Source organism: Leptodactylus fuscus, chromosome 4 (genome assembly GCF_031893055.1).
Source record: "Leptodactylus fuscus isolate aLepFus1 chromosome 4, aLepFus1.hap2, whole genome shotgun sequence".
NCBI lineage: Eukaryota > Metazoa > Chordata > Amphibia > Anura > Leptodactylidae > Leptodactylus > Leptodactylus fuscus.
In genome coordinates, this window is record NC_134268.1 from 72,334,942 (window position 1) to 72,350,222 (window position 15,281).

Below are 15,281 nucleotides of genomic sequence, written 5' to 3' on the forward strand. Positions count from 1 at the left end.
TAGAGATCTTTTTGCATTCTATCTTTAGTTCCAACTCCTTCATAAATGACTCATATACAGACCTCATAGATTGATAGAGCATAAAATATTTATAAGATTAAAATTTTTAACTTTTCTAAAGTTCCCATGAAAGTAAATCTGTATCACTTTAAGAATTTGTATAGAAATACATATTATAGGGAAGGTAGCTTGATAGAAGCGGTGGTGCGGTCCCAAAAAGTCAGGCACAAATGAGCAACACAAAATACAGCCTTAACTTCAGGCAAAATAAAATGAATTCCTGCTCGTCCGAGCGACTAACTAAACAGAAGTAATAACCTAACTATACGTGTGGCTTATTACCAGCCACACGAAAAAAAACAAGCACAATTTGGTCTCACTGGACTCCGGGTTACAGGATAAACCCAGCCACCTCCTCACTTCCTGGATCTACCCTGAAGTGCAGGCTCTGCACCCTTTTATGGGCCAGTAAGGAGCCTCAGGACCCACACCTGGGACCGATACCTATTCTAGACCCACAGTGGACCATATAAGTCAGGAATCCTGGGCTGATACAGAAGGACTACAGCACTTTGCCTGTCAGCTTCTCACAAAATATAGAAACCAGCTTCCAAAAATGATCTGCAAATACATCCACAGCGGTGCTAAATCCTCACTGTTCCCTTATGCAGCCTTTTCTTGGCTTTATTTTACTTGAGACTTCTTGTATTGCTGTTATTTACATACAATGAATCTGTGAACAAGCTACATTTCCCATGATGCCTTTGCCTGTTCTCACTACTTGTGTTTGCTGCCTAAAGCGGGGAGGGGAGAGTGAGCATCCACACAAAGCATCACAGCATCATGTTACCTTAGATGTGGGAACGATTTATTACCTGTGATTTCACTGAAGGGGAGAGCAGGTAGATGCATTATGGGAAATATAGTTTGTTCATAGATTCACTGCATGTAAATAACAGTGATGCAACAAGTCCTAAGGAACCAGAGTTGGACTAATATGCATTACCTACAGCTGTACTCATTGTTGTATACACACGGGTTCTGTTGCTTACATACACCCCTCAGTTATAATATCTCCCAGTTATAATTTTATAACCTTATTATGTAAGAATCTGTTTCATTCTATTACTGTGGTTTATTGTAGGTAGGGAATTGTGAACAATATAACAGAAAATGAAGCAGGTTATACTTTTAGAAAGACAAAATCTGCAGGGGGCCAACATACTTGCCCTGGTGGGCTCCAGTTCACCTCAATATGGGAAAATACACTCACTGTAAAGTTATGCATCATACAGCATCTCATCTAGGCTTTGTGTCAGTAGGATATACTGGGTAAATTATTTAAGAAACTACCCAGTATATTTTGTATACTGTAGACACACCGGGTGACAGATACGATCTAAGTGCAGATTCAAGCCAATCAGTATCCTTCCTTCCTGGGCCCCATCTTCTAAATCACAAAGCAGGGGCCCCAATCACCTATCATCTTGAAGTATCTGTTGCTGCACCCTGAGGCCTGCTGCTCTGCAGGAACATATCCTTGGCTCACACAAGCTGCAGGCTACTGAAAGGACCCCAGAAAAAAACAAATAACAAATGAGTGTCAGGTCATATTTACATGTAGCTGTATAGTAGGCCCCAGAATGAGTTTTACTGATGGCTATGTCCATGTCTGTTCAGGATAGTTGTAAAATGTATAGTGTTATTATATAGCCATTCAGCAAACAATTGGGGGTGCTTTATCTAATATAGAAAGTCACAAGAAAGTACACCACTAAGGATCCGGCTCCCAGGCACCAAATTCACACATAAGATCAAGTGTGACTGAGGGGTAAGTTTGTTTGCATATATAATACATATATCAATAAATTGCCCAGTTGTAAGGACTACTGTCATTTGCATTTCAGAAGCAGCAGTGGACAACTGGCAGAACATTCACAGGGATCTGCATATCCTTACGCTATCATGTTCCACAGGTATCGTTCTGAAATGCTGTGGGAAAAATTAGATTTTCTAACATCTGTTTTCCACATGCGTTATATAAACTCAAGGACATTCAAGAACATTCAAGAACATAACCATTGTAAATAACTGTATTTCATAATCTTCGCTGACAATGAACATCTTGAAGATGAGCCTGTTGTCAGGCTTCTATATCTAACGTCCTTTCACTTGGCTGTTCTAGTTTCCGTCATGGTATCCAAATTTAAATGAGTGGCTCTGTACCTGTCAAAACTCCTGAAAAGATGCTTTTCTCTGCTGGAGGGCCTTGTAAAACATGGGAGACAAGTGTTACATTTTGTCTCAATACTAGATTTTCTCTTTTTTCCGCTCAGAACGGTTTAATTAGCCAGAGCAGGAACCATTCACAGACTTGGCTTGGGGTTCTGCTGCATTTTTCACTAGCAGGTGTTACTAATTTCATTCTGAAAGCCATTTAATAGACCTTGAGCAAGTGGAATAAGGGCATCTTTATTATTACAAATTGTGTCCTACAGCAGTCAGGAGCAATCCTAACAAGATCGGACCTGGGCTCTCTAGTCAGAATGGATGGCATGGTTTTATTTTTGTTAAACGGCAATTATGTTTATGTAGTATAATGTAGTAAATGTTTTCACTTTCTATGTGCTAATGACATACTGCTTAGTACAAAATACAATTTGAAGCCTTTGTAACTGCAGCCAAACCTAAACCGAGACTGTACTCCTTCAATGTTACAAGTGCGATGTTTGTAAGCTCAAAACTTTTTGTTTCAGGCTTCCTTTACCTCTATGTTATGGGACAAAAAGTAAAGGCATGGCTATGACCATCATAATATTTCACTCATGGTGACAATTCCTCGCCCATCTGGTCACTTAGAGTCCTTCCATTTCTAGTTCCTGCCTCATTTATAATTCTCATTTTAACATCAGTTGAGAAAGTTATTCCCTCCAATCCCATTGGCTAAGCAAAGACATAGTTGACAAACTATGCAAAATTCAATCTGGTCATTAAAGACGTTTCTGATATAACAGTCACGTTATCCGAATTTCTAGATTATATAGTGGCATGTTTCTGGTTTATGTCCTTACATACTGAAGACCAAGGCAAATCGGATAATGTGGTTTGAAAGTGGCATCAGTGAGGAGACAGAAATGTGTGACAAAACTGCATTAAAGGAGTTGTACAAGTGGCGCACCTTCCATGTAGTTAGACTACCCAACATCAAAGGGGTCCATTCTGGAAGAAGGGCCCAGCACAGAATTCCTTCTTCTGTTTTCCCAACACAATCAGGGTGTTTTCCACCAGCCACCACTAGGGAGAGCTCATAGCACAGAGACTCTTATAGCTTCTATTAACTACTATGGTAGATGTAAAAACTCTTATGTACTGAGCTCCCCCTAGTCGTGGCTGCAAGTAGTCAGAGCTTAAAATGTGATAGGAAGAAGTGAACTTCAAGCTCACTGGAGGACATTTACAGGAACGCCAACCTGGGAGGAGCCAGTCTCTATAGCTAATAATGGATAATTATTAATCTGGCCATACACCAAAGTCAGCCCCTATAGCTTCATCTCCTAGCAAGCTGGTTAAAATGCAGGTTAGCGCAGCTGGAATACATGATTTCCTTTCTCCCTTTCTCTGTAGTAATCTATTCTTGAGTACCTGTGTGTGGATGAAGAGGGCTTCACTCATCCCAGAATAAAGTAGAATAAAGTAACAGCAGACATAGGAAGACGAATCAAGTTACAGCAGAAAGCTGGCAAAACATTTTTCTAATTAAAATCTATTGTACATATAGTGGGGCATTAAAAACTAATAAGCAGAATTTATTTATTTTCTATTAAGGCCTTTGTTGTGCCAATAATGCAAAACATCCCCCATTCTGTATCTTGCTCTCCACTTTTAGCAAAAGTGGGCAGAGAGGTGGGAACGGCCCAACATATTTATTATAATTCCTAACTGGCATAGAACTTCATTCTGGCATAAGAGCATGCGACCGATTTATGAAGCAGTCTGAGGAGACCCCAAAGTATAATGGAAGTTTGATTCGGACGTGTTTACTCTGCTAGTAGACCCTCGCGAGACAAAGCTTATGAGGTTAACCCAACACATACTCAGAAAAGAGGCGTGGTTTTAAAAGACAAAATAATTACCATTAATTGTAATAGAGATACCCTAATTAATCTCAATTTTGATTTAGATCATAATCGCCCGCCTTACATGATAGGATAATCCCTACTGAAGTTTTCCCTTTGACCTCAGTAGGAAACCTGCATATAAAACTGCCATAGCTGCTTCTCAAAGAAACAGTTCTAGGAAATTTTTATAACATTAATGTTTTTGGTAAACAGATGTTGCAGTTTTATTTTAGTCTGAACAACTTTCTTTGAATAGCAGTGTTGTAATGCATTTTGTAACAAAAATTTAAGTTTGCAGATTACCATGTCAAAATAATGGAAACTTAAAGGGATTGTCCCATAACAAGGATCCTATCTATACTGCTAGTTTATGTGGATATAAGACTTCTTCAAAATACATTGCTTTATCAAAACTGCTTTGTTTGGCCGCTATCTTAATTTATTCACTTCATTGTTTACATGCGTTTCTATGGCCACAGGCCCCGGACCACAGGCTTATCTGTTCAGTCCCCAAGTGACATAGCTGCCTGCTCTCAGGAGGGAGGGGCTGAGTGCTGGGAGCAGCTCTGAGCTGTGTATGTCTCTGCCACAGACAAGCAACAGAGCTCCTCAGATAGGGGAGGGGGGAGGTTAGAGCTCCGGGATTTCTGAGCTCTTATCTCCTGCTCTTCCCACTTATCAGTCAGTTTAATTGAATTTGGCTGATAAGGGCTGAGATAGGGAGTCCGGTACCTCTGTATGTATTACAAACTGACTGAAATCCTACTCTGCTACATCAGCTTCATATTCTGGTAATTCATTTACAACCAATCTCTCACTACTGACTGCAAACATAGCAGATAGCAGAGCAATTGAAACCCCACCCACTAATGTTGCGAGAAAACCAGGAAGTGAAGAGAGCACAGAGCCTGCAGGTTGGTGAACAAGCGTGATGGGAATACCCCTTTAAGTACTGCACAGCATAGTACATGAAATGACTTACTCAAGACTAGTACACGCATGGATGATTCCCACATTGCTATCATGATCTCACGTTTGTATTTTAAAATAATTTGAGTGTAATTCTGCCCTCCCTGAAGGCTGTGAAGAGTATACATCTGCAAGCTGGTCCAAAAATGTGATCAGATTACATTACATGCTAAGTAGCCCACAATGACTTTATGTCATTGCTAGAAAAGCAGAACTGGCTATTTTTAGTACAAGGCAGGCTGTCAGAATCTGGCGATCAGCGGCAAAGGTTTCCCCAAACAAGCATGCAGAGATGAGGATTTGGTTTACAGCTACTGTAGTAAATGACACACTCACGAAATTCAGTGAGTAGAATGGAAACAGGAATGCACAGTCTATACTCATACCCACTATTTAGGCTTTTCTTAGACTCTTTGTGTCACGTATTTGTCCTTTGAAGTAAAAAGAATCAGCAAAGAATCCAACCAGGAAAATGCAAATATTTATCTAATTAATTTAGTCTATTTAAATTCTATGTATCCTGTACATATTATCCAGGTACAGACCATAGAAAGCTATTTAATTCCACTTTGCCGAATATTTGACATCCAAATAAAGCGAAGGTGACCCCAGCATCTACTGCAGGACATTCTTTTTTTGATCCAGCAATGTAGCATTTCCATCCATTACAGAGGTGGGGTTCTTCTCATACGCTATATTACCTTTTGCTTTAGAAAGAGCCAATTACTGTAATTGTTCCAAACATTGCATCACCGTACAAGTTGCTGCCTCAATATAGAAGTACTAGCTGGTACCCGCGACTTCGTCTGCGGTGATTGTAGCAGTGGGTATATACAGGCGCGGGTAAGGTTTTCGTACTGTGTATAAGGTATGGGATATAAAATGTAAGTTTGTATCTTGTTTTTGCTGAAATTCAGAGAATACGTGAGACTTTTGTGTTGCAGTTACTTTGTATTAGAGCTGCTATATATACGGTGTTGTGAGAAACTTTACATAGTGACTTTGGGACAGAGGGATTTGAAGTTAACCCTTTCCCGCCGATGGCATTTTTTGATTTTCGTTTTTGACTCCCCTCCTTCTAAACCCCATAACTTTTTTATTTCTCCGCTCCCAGAGTCATATGAGGTGTTAATTTTTGCGGGACAAATTTTTCTTCATGATGCCACCATTAATTATTCTATATAATATACTGGGAAGCAGGGAAAAAATTCAAAATGGGGTGGATTTCAAGAAAAAATGCAGTTCTGCGACTTTCTTACGGGCTTTGGTTTTACAGCGTTCACTGTGCAACCAAAATGGCATGTCCCCTGTATTCTGTGTTTCGTTACGATTTCAGGGATACCAAATTTATATGGTTTTAGTTACATTTTGACCCCTTAAAAACAAATCCAAAACTGTTAAAAAAAATTTTTGGGAAAAGTCGCCATATTCCGACAGCCGTAACTTTTTTATACGTGCGTGTACGGGGATGTATAGGGCGTCTTTTTTTGCGGGACCGGGTGTACTTTGTAGTTCTACCATCTTCAGGAAATGTTATTGCTTTGATCACTTTTTATCCAAATTTTTATCAGAATCAAAACAGTGAAAAAACGGCGGTTTGGCACTTTTGACCATTTTTCCCGCTACTGCGTTTACCGAACAGGAAAAATATTTTTGTAGCTTTGTAGAGCGGGCGATTTTGGACGTGGGGATACCTAACATGTATGTGTTTCACAGTTTTTAACTACTTTTATATGTGTTCTAGGGAAAGGGGGGTGATTTGAATTTTTAATCCTTTTTTTTTGTTTTTAATATTTTTTTTTACTTTTTTTAAACTTTTTTTTTTGCATTTATTAGACCGCCTAGGGGTATTGACATGGGTGGGCGGTGTCGCGGATTGTCAGAGCGGTGGGGGTCGGCAAACATGGCTGCTCCGGAGCGTTAAAGAGAGCCTCCTGGAGTATTGTTAAGGTGAGGGGCAAAGTGGTAAAGTATATGTATATGTGATTGTGTGGGGTTAGGGGCGAGGCTGCAGAGGGCAATATGAATTTTGTGGCTTGCTATGGTCCAAAGTGTGTGAGATTGCAGAGATGGTGATGTGAGTTTGAGTTTTGTGGGGGTCCTGGGAAAAACGTATGTGCGCTATTGTGACGAAAAGTAGCCTATTGCGCAATGGGGTGTATTAACTATGTTTGTGGAAAATTTCAGCCAAATCGGTCGAGCGGGTTTTGCGTGATTGACTAACAAACATCCGAACACACAAACCCACAAACATCCAAACTCACAAACTTTCACATTTATAATATTAATAGGATTTTAGTTCTACAGCGTCTACTTATTCTGCAGCTCTTTATAGGTACTGACATCACTCACTGCCTAAAGTAGGGCTCACAATCTAAATAACCATCACCATATCTTTGGCCTGTCTTTGGGGTGTGGGAGGACACCCCGGTAAATACAAACCACATGCAGATGTCGCATTGCACTGCTGGAGTCCTGCGTCTGAATCCAGCCATGGTCACCAGTACTAACCACTGAACCACAGTCCTGCATTTGTCACACTGGATGCTGGTATCACCTTTACTTTATCTGGATATCACAATAGAAGGAAAAGGTGATACTTACCCTTTTGGATACACAAGCGTCACAGTAAGTTTCTGATGCAGTCTTACTGTTTCTATTTTGGAACACACATCTAAAATTTTGTTTGTGGGAACCTGGGTGCTATGACCCTCACCCATCTCTAAAACAAAAAGAGGCAAGAGATTTGCTGATTTATATAAAAGCTCTAAAAATATACAAAGCACTATTATGGGAATACCAACATAAAACCTTTACACATAACTGTTCTAGTTTCTGTACAGACAGGTATGCAATATTAAACACTTTTCTACAGAGTGCTTCATAACAATATGTTGGGAATGCTTTTATTTATTGTAAATGGTGACCAGCTGAGTCTGATACTAACTGCAAACTGCCCGATTTGGCTGCTTATATTCCCTACAGTGGCCGCTGTCGGAGAAGTGTAGTATTTATGCATAATATGCACCCATCTAAGACATGGACTAATAAAATCCACCAAAACTTGTCAGAAGCTCAGCTTGAAAGATAATAATCCAGTATGTGCCCTCTCCACAACGCTAAATCTACTAATAGGTCGCATAGCCTAAAAGGGTTTTCTCATTAGAACAATCCTTGGCTAAGGCCCCGCATAGCCTCCCGCACCAAAAACAGCACTGCAGAAAAAAAAAAAAAAAAAAAAAAACGAAGCAGCAATGAATCACTTTTTTTCCCCCGCAGCGCTATTCACAGAAAAAAATTCTGCTCCACTGGCGTTTCCATAGGTATAATTGACATTTGGAAACCATAGTGTGTTCACAGCGCATTCAATAGAATCCCATCCACTATAAAGTGAATGCAAACGCTGTGTTTTTTCCACTGCGTGTAAGACACATTGGGCCTAGGCCTGGGGTACTAGCCCTTCATGTCCTCAAACCCCTTATGTGTTAAATGGGTTGCCCAGTTTTAGCAACCAAATGTTAATGTTTGTATAATGAAAAGCTCCAACATACTTTCTGTATCAATTCCACATTATTTTCTAGATCTCCGCTTGCTGTCATCATTCACTCCTTTTACTTCTAGTGCATAAAAATTATAATCCATGGTCATGTGATGGACACATTGGTGCATGGATTGTTAGAAGACAGTGCTGTGCACCCGGGTGTCCATCACATGACCACAGAATGAATTTCAGCCACTGGAAGTAAACAATGACTGAGCAAGCAGAGATCTAGAAACCTGATGGGAACTGATTTTTGTATTGGTTCCTAACTCTAACTTTTCATTAAAGAAACAATAACTTTTTAGCTGAAACTGAACAAAGCCATTACTTTTCAGTTAGCTGCTACCATTAGATATTAGTGCTGTTATTTCAGCTATTGATATCAGTATATGGTCAAGTGGGTGGGTTCTGAAAGGTGGGAAATATCTTCTAGTGTCTTATAGTACCAAGGGGGTGTTCTCACAACTGATCTGAAACGGATGACCTATCCTCAGGCTAAGGCACCAATATTGTGGTGCTGGAAAATGCCTTTTGTTTTTTGTTTTTGGTCTACTATCATATTACACTAAGTATTAGCCAGGAAAATTAGTTTTGGAAAACTATTACAAGATTAAGGGGCAGAACTAGTTTTCACTGTTTTCTATTGTAAGGAACGGTACGGGGTGTAGGGGCTTAGACTATGTCTTCTGCTTCAGAACGGATATGTCTCAGCTGTTCTCTCCAGGTCACAAGCAGATGTGTACAAGTACTGCCGTAAAGCTGTATGATAATTTATGGATGACATTTTATTCTCTGCTATTAAATGTTTTGAGCTCAATTGCTCGTGGAAAGTTTTTCTACTCTGCTTGATTTTCTTACTTAACCTACTGAGATTTCATTTTGACCTCCTATATCTAGAAAATCTCATTTACGGTCAAAAATCAAATAAAAATACCTGAATTGGCAATTTTCTTATCTACTTTTACATTCGATGTAAGAAATTAATCTCTTAAACCCATGCAACATGATTACATGGCAGCAGGCGGTAAGGTAAAGTGATGTTCATGCTGATAAGCAATCATTTGAGTCCAGCTGATATAAATGGGGAAGCTCTGTTAGGCTATTAATCACCCAAAATTAAGACACTTCTTGCTTTTTATGAAAACTGCCATCATATATTACCTTGCTTAATAAATGAGTGGCCTGCCATATCTGGGAAATGTTACTCCAACTTACAGTTGTGGTCCTGGTTTGGGCTTGTGATTCCCATCCATCATGGACAAGATTTGAAGAGGGATGTCATAGTTCAAACCATTCTTATTGTAATTGCATATGCAGAAGAAATAATCCTGCACATAATGTCACCTAGTGTTGGCTACTCTATAGTCCAACCCTTTACCAGGCCTTACAATTGTTTTCACATGTGCCAGTTTTTGTGCGAAAATTACAAACTTTGTCACCTTAGGTCTGGAAATCTTAGACAAGAACTCTGTACAAGTCAAGCAGTATCCTCCAGTCACCATTCTGGCAGGCAGTCTGCTTATGTGTGTCCAAATGTACATGTGCTTAGAGTTCTGTTGCCATGAATCTGCTTCTTTTTTTTTTGGATACACACAAAGTCCTGCATGTCCAACTTTGTGCCCATCCAAAAAAAGCGGATTCACAGCAGAGAGGCTGCAAACAGACACCTGCGGATGGCATTAAACGCCCACTGAAGTGAATGAGTTTGCAAACCGTTCCCAATCTGTTTTTCTGCAATTTCGTCAGATTCACGACGTACGGACACAGCAGGTGCAAGTGTGAACGCCCCCTTAGTGATGTATGGCCTGGAAAAGTAGACAGTAACTGAAAAAGGAGGTAAGGGTTGGTTCACCTCTGCGTTGGTATTCCATTTGGGGGTGTCCACATGGGGACCCCCACGAACGGAATACCAAACGCAATTGCAATCTCTGTGCAGTGAAAGCACATAGACCCCATAGACTATTGGGGTCCGTGTGCTTGCCGCCAGATCTCCGCACAGAACACATGAACAGGAAAGTAGTTCACAATGTACTTTCCTGTCCGCATGATTCGTGTGGGCAGCGTGCGGCAACCACACAGACCCTATTATAGTCTATGGGGTCTGTATACTTTCACTGCACAGCGCTTTCGAATGCGTTTGTTATTCCATTCAGGGGTCCCCATGCGGACCCCCCGAACGGAATACAAACACAGATGTGAACGAGAGATCACATGTACACCATCTTAAAATGCAGAATTACTGCGATTTGGTGGTTTATCAACCAGATAGCAACTGTAGTTGTAAGAGAAGAAGAGATTTGAGCCCCTATAAGTGAAAGTTCAAGATAGAGTATCCTTTTTATTCTATCCTAAAAATAGACCATCAGTGTTTAAATCCTGGGAAAAAAAAACCCATTTAAAATAGAATAAAAATAGGAGTTACCCAATGGGAAAATTATGGAATATTGAAAGCGAAGGCGTTTTACTCAAATTTCCAGCCCTCAACATTTGCAAAATATATTTACTCTAACAACTTAATACATTTTCGATGCAAGTTTCAAGCACGACAAAAAGTCTTTTCACAGTCAGTTATGGCTGAGAACATAAAGGTGAACTGGAAATTATTAGGTTATATTGATTTTGCACTCAAGGTAAGAACACTTTTCATAACTGAAAAATGGTTGAATGGTATTGATAATGGTTCTAGCATGAGTAGATGGAGAACTAAATGACACTTGCCTTTTCACTTTTCAAGGGTGTGCTATGTGCAGCTGCAGCTGGGAAATGTTCTAATGCGTTTTGATGATCTTCTCCAGGCTGCTGCCCTGGTTGTGTTCCTCCTGTCCCTTTCTGGTCTTTCTCTTGGTCTTGTTTGGATTCAGACTCTGAACCCGTTTCTAAAGTCATGTTTTAATTTTCTAAAGAAAAAGAAGACATTCAGATAAAGACATTGCATTCGATAAAACGTATCATTTGTTAAAATAAGGAGAGAAAAAAAGCATCTTGAAAACATAAAACACAGTGGGACACAATCCGCTCTCACAAAATTAACAATCAAAAAGTGAATACATAATTGAAGCAGGACGACACAGAAAAGGCTTTTAGAATTCATCATAAATATTTCATAATAAGATTGCTTATGCTTTAAGCATGACTGAATTATTTAATAAAAAGAAATCTAATAACTACAATACTTTTAAGTTATTCCATTTTTTTAATCATTTGAACATAAAAAAATGTCACTCAATTTGGATGAACATTAAGATGAGAACCTGAGCAAGACCCAGACACAATTAAAGAAAATTATCAAATCCTAAACAATGGAATTCTGGCATCAAAACGTTGCAAAATAGTTGGGATTTTTTGTGCTTATTTCCCCTTTGAAAGTGGACGTGAGTGGCCTGTTAAGTACATCAGATTTATCAAATGCAACTTATCCAAAAAAAAAAAAAAAAAAAAAGTCAAAATCTCACTTCAGTGGGGAGTGACAAAGAAAGTGGAGTAACATCTCAGGACAGAAAATTAAGATATGCCAAATTTATCAAACACATGTGACATTTGATATATGGCACAAATTACAGCAATGCAGACTCCAACAGAGCTGACTTTAAACATTTCCGTCATGATAAATCTCTTTCTTTTTGCTTCCAACTCTTACCATCAAGTTCTTAAGTGAATATACTTTGTCAAAGATGCCAAATTTTCCATTTCTGCATTCATTTCTCATTTTTTACTCTAGTAGGTTAACCATTTCATATATACTAGGAAGTTTGATTTAAAATTCAGTCCTGTTTGCTCCTTAAGGCTGAGGCCCCACGTTGCAGAAACGCAGCTGTTTTTGTTGCAGATTTTGTTGTGATTTTTTGAGCCAAAGCCAGGAGTGGATTGTGCAGAAGATAGAAGTATAAGAACTTCCTAGATATTTCCCATTCCGTTTGTAGCCATTCTTGGTTTGGCTCAAAAAACCACAAAAAAAAAAAAGCTGTGTTTGCGCAAAGTGGGGGCTTAGGCCCCATGTAGTGGGCCACAGTGAATAAGCGCTGTGGGGGAAAAAAACTCGGAGGAAAGTTTTCCTCTGCAGACTTTCTGCTTCAATTATACCTATATGGAGACTGCCATGCTGCGAGTTTCTGCCTTAGCCTAACAGCAGGGTTTACGCCATCTTGGGCCCCCGGCCTTAATAAGTAAAAAACCTATCGACATGTTTTTCCTTTGCAATGCTAGGTCTTCCCGTTATTCATTCTGTGAAATGCTGTAAAGGGGAATTAGAGAACCCAAATATTTCACAATGATTATAAATCAGGTTCAGTTAGAGGATCTGTATATTTTCCAATATTTATTCTTGTTTCAAAGGGAAAAATGTGTTACACTTGGATCACACCAGCGTTCAGTCTCCATACTCAGGTTTCCGTCTTCTGCAGGCAGAAGATGGAAACCTGTCAGACCGTGAGCGTCGGGAGGCGTTTTGTGCTCTCCGTGGTGAAACAGTTTTTTAAAACCGGACACAGCATCCTGCATGTCCGACTTTGTGTCTGGTTAAAAAAAAAATAAACAAACAAACAAACAAACAAAAAAAACCACACGGTTTTACCGCGGAGAGCACAAAATGCTCACAGGCACTCACGGCCAGACACTTTTCAAACCCATTCATTTGAATGGGTTTGAAAAATGCCTGCAGGTTTCCATCTCCTGCCCAGTTTCGGGCAGGAAACGGAAACCTGCAAAAACAGAAACCCCGGGCGCAGATGTGAACGAGCTCTTAGAAAGTCCTCTTTAAGCAGAACAAATGTCATGCTTTTTATACAAATCCTATTTTTTGGGCTGTGAAAAAAATAAGAAAAATTAGCATACCAAAAAGGTATAATGACAGATGAGAATATGTGAAAGTGATTGTATCCATGGAAGTATCCCCAAATGGACTTTCAACCAGGCAATCAGCGCTGATACAAAAAAATCTCTTTGAAGATTTTAACTCTTCTCTTAAGAGCTTGAACTGCTCGTCGCTGCCAGAAGCCTTTATGTAGCCTGTGTTCTGAACATTCATTTTAGATTCTAAGATAAAAACTAGCATAAGCGCACAAACATATTAAATTTAGCACTGGAGGATGCCTCCGCTTCTCCCATTAGGGCTCCAGAATGCCCTTCTTGATATGTAAAATCTCCAGCAATATGAAAGAAAAGTTGCTGCCCATCAGAAGAAATGGAAATAACCTCTCACAGATGTACAGTGCTATGGTAAGTTTCTCTAGGTTTTTTATTTTCTCAGATTTCTTTTTTTATCTCAAATTCTCTGAACCATATTTTCACATCACGTTTAACCCCTTTTTACTCCATGATATGTTTATGTCATGGGCAGAAAGACTCGCCATGCATTTACTACACAGTCAAGTGCTTATAGCTGACACCCTCTGCTGATATCCCTGGCATAACAGACAGACAAGAACTCCTTGCCATTTCACCTCTTGAGATATTATCTTCAATAACTATGGCATTCAAGGAGTTTGACAGAGGACTGTTACCCCATTGGCCAGGGGGCCTTTGTAAGCAAATTAGTTTCTGATATTATTGTTCATAAATTTGTAGCATCTTAAACATATTTAGAAATATTCCTTCACTTTCTGCACTAAACAATTGGACTATTTTGGCGTAAAATGTACCAGAGCAAAACAAACAAATACAGACAAAAATTGCAGACTAGATGTCAGATTGCTGCTTAGCCATGACCTGGTCAGAGTCTCCATATTGACCCCATGTCCACCTTTGACAGTGCCTACAATTGGCAAATGATGATCAGAACTGGACCATGTAACAATGGAAAATATTGGCCTGGTGTAATGAGTTGTATATTCTTTTACATCTTGTGATTGTCAGGGTGCTTATCCATTGCGTACCGAGGAGAGAAATGGCACCAGAATTTACTAAGGAAAGGAGGCAAGCACAATCAATATTCAGCTGGGAATACGTCGCTGCACCTCCTGACATCTCCTCCCTCGTCACTGTTTAGTGCTCTAACAGTCCCCTCCTTCCTGTCAATGACCTTCTACATGAATCCTCTGTTATCAGAAAATCCCACTCCCGTTTCCGAGACTTTTCTTGAGCTGCACCGATGCTCTGGAACGCTTTATCCGGATTAATACCCAACTACAGCAGCTTTAAAACTGCCTAAAAATCACATCTGTTTAAGCAGGCTTATCACATGATCTGATTGCATTGCTCTACACCTCTGCACACTACACTAACATCTCTTACTCCATTCCATCTTTCCTTCTCTGTTCCTCAGATCCTGTCCACTCCACCTACAAGTTACATTGCATTCCCTGCACTTAGTATCTGTATAGTCACAAACACCAGCTAGTGATACAGCTCATACAGTTTCATCTGTATACTGAAGTATGTGAAATAGGTTATGTTATGTTAAATAAGGTTATGCAACTACATAACCTTAACCCCTTAGAGACACAGCCCAAAAGTGACTTAAGGACCAGGCCTCTTTTTTCAAATCTGACATGTGTCACTTTAAATGGCGATAACTTTGAGACGCTTTAACTTACACAAGTGATTCTGAGATTGTTTTTTCGTAACACATTGTACTTCATGTCAGTAGTAAATTTTCGTTGATATGTTTTGTCTTTAATTATGAAAAAATAGGAAATTTGGTGAAAATTTTGAAAAAA

The 15,281-nt window shown here is 39.5% G+C and overlaps 1 protein-coding gene across 6 annotated transcripts in view; it reads right to left on the minus strand.

Annotated features, from left to right (window-relative positions):
• EPB41L3 (erythrocyte membrane protein band 4.1 like 3) overlaps positions 1-15,281 on the minus strand; it is a 145,749-nt gene that overhangs the window by 93,543 nt on the left and 36,925 nt on the right. For all 6 annotated transcript variants that reach the window (XM_075270642.1, XM_075270641.1, XM_075270640.1 and 3 more), the window contains exon 2: positions 11,347-11,525. In XM_075270642.1, the coding sequence (XP_075126743.1) occupies positions 11,347-11,514 (168 nt within the window). In that variant the 5' untranslated portion in view covers positions 11,515-11,525. The remainder of the gene's footprint in view (positions 1-11,346; positions 11,526-15,281) is intronic.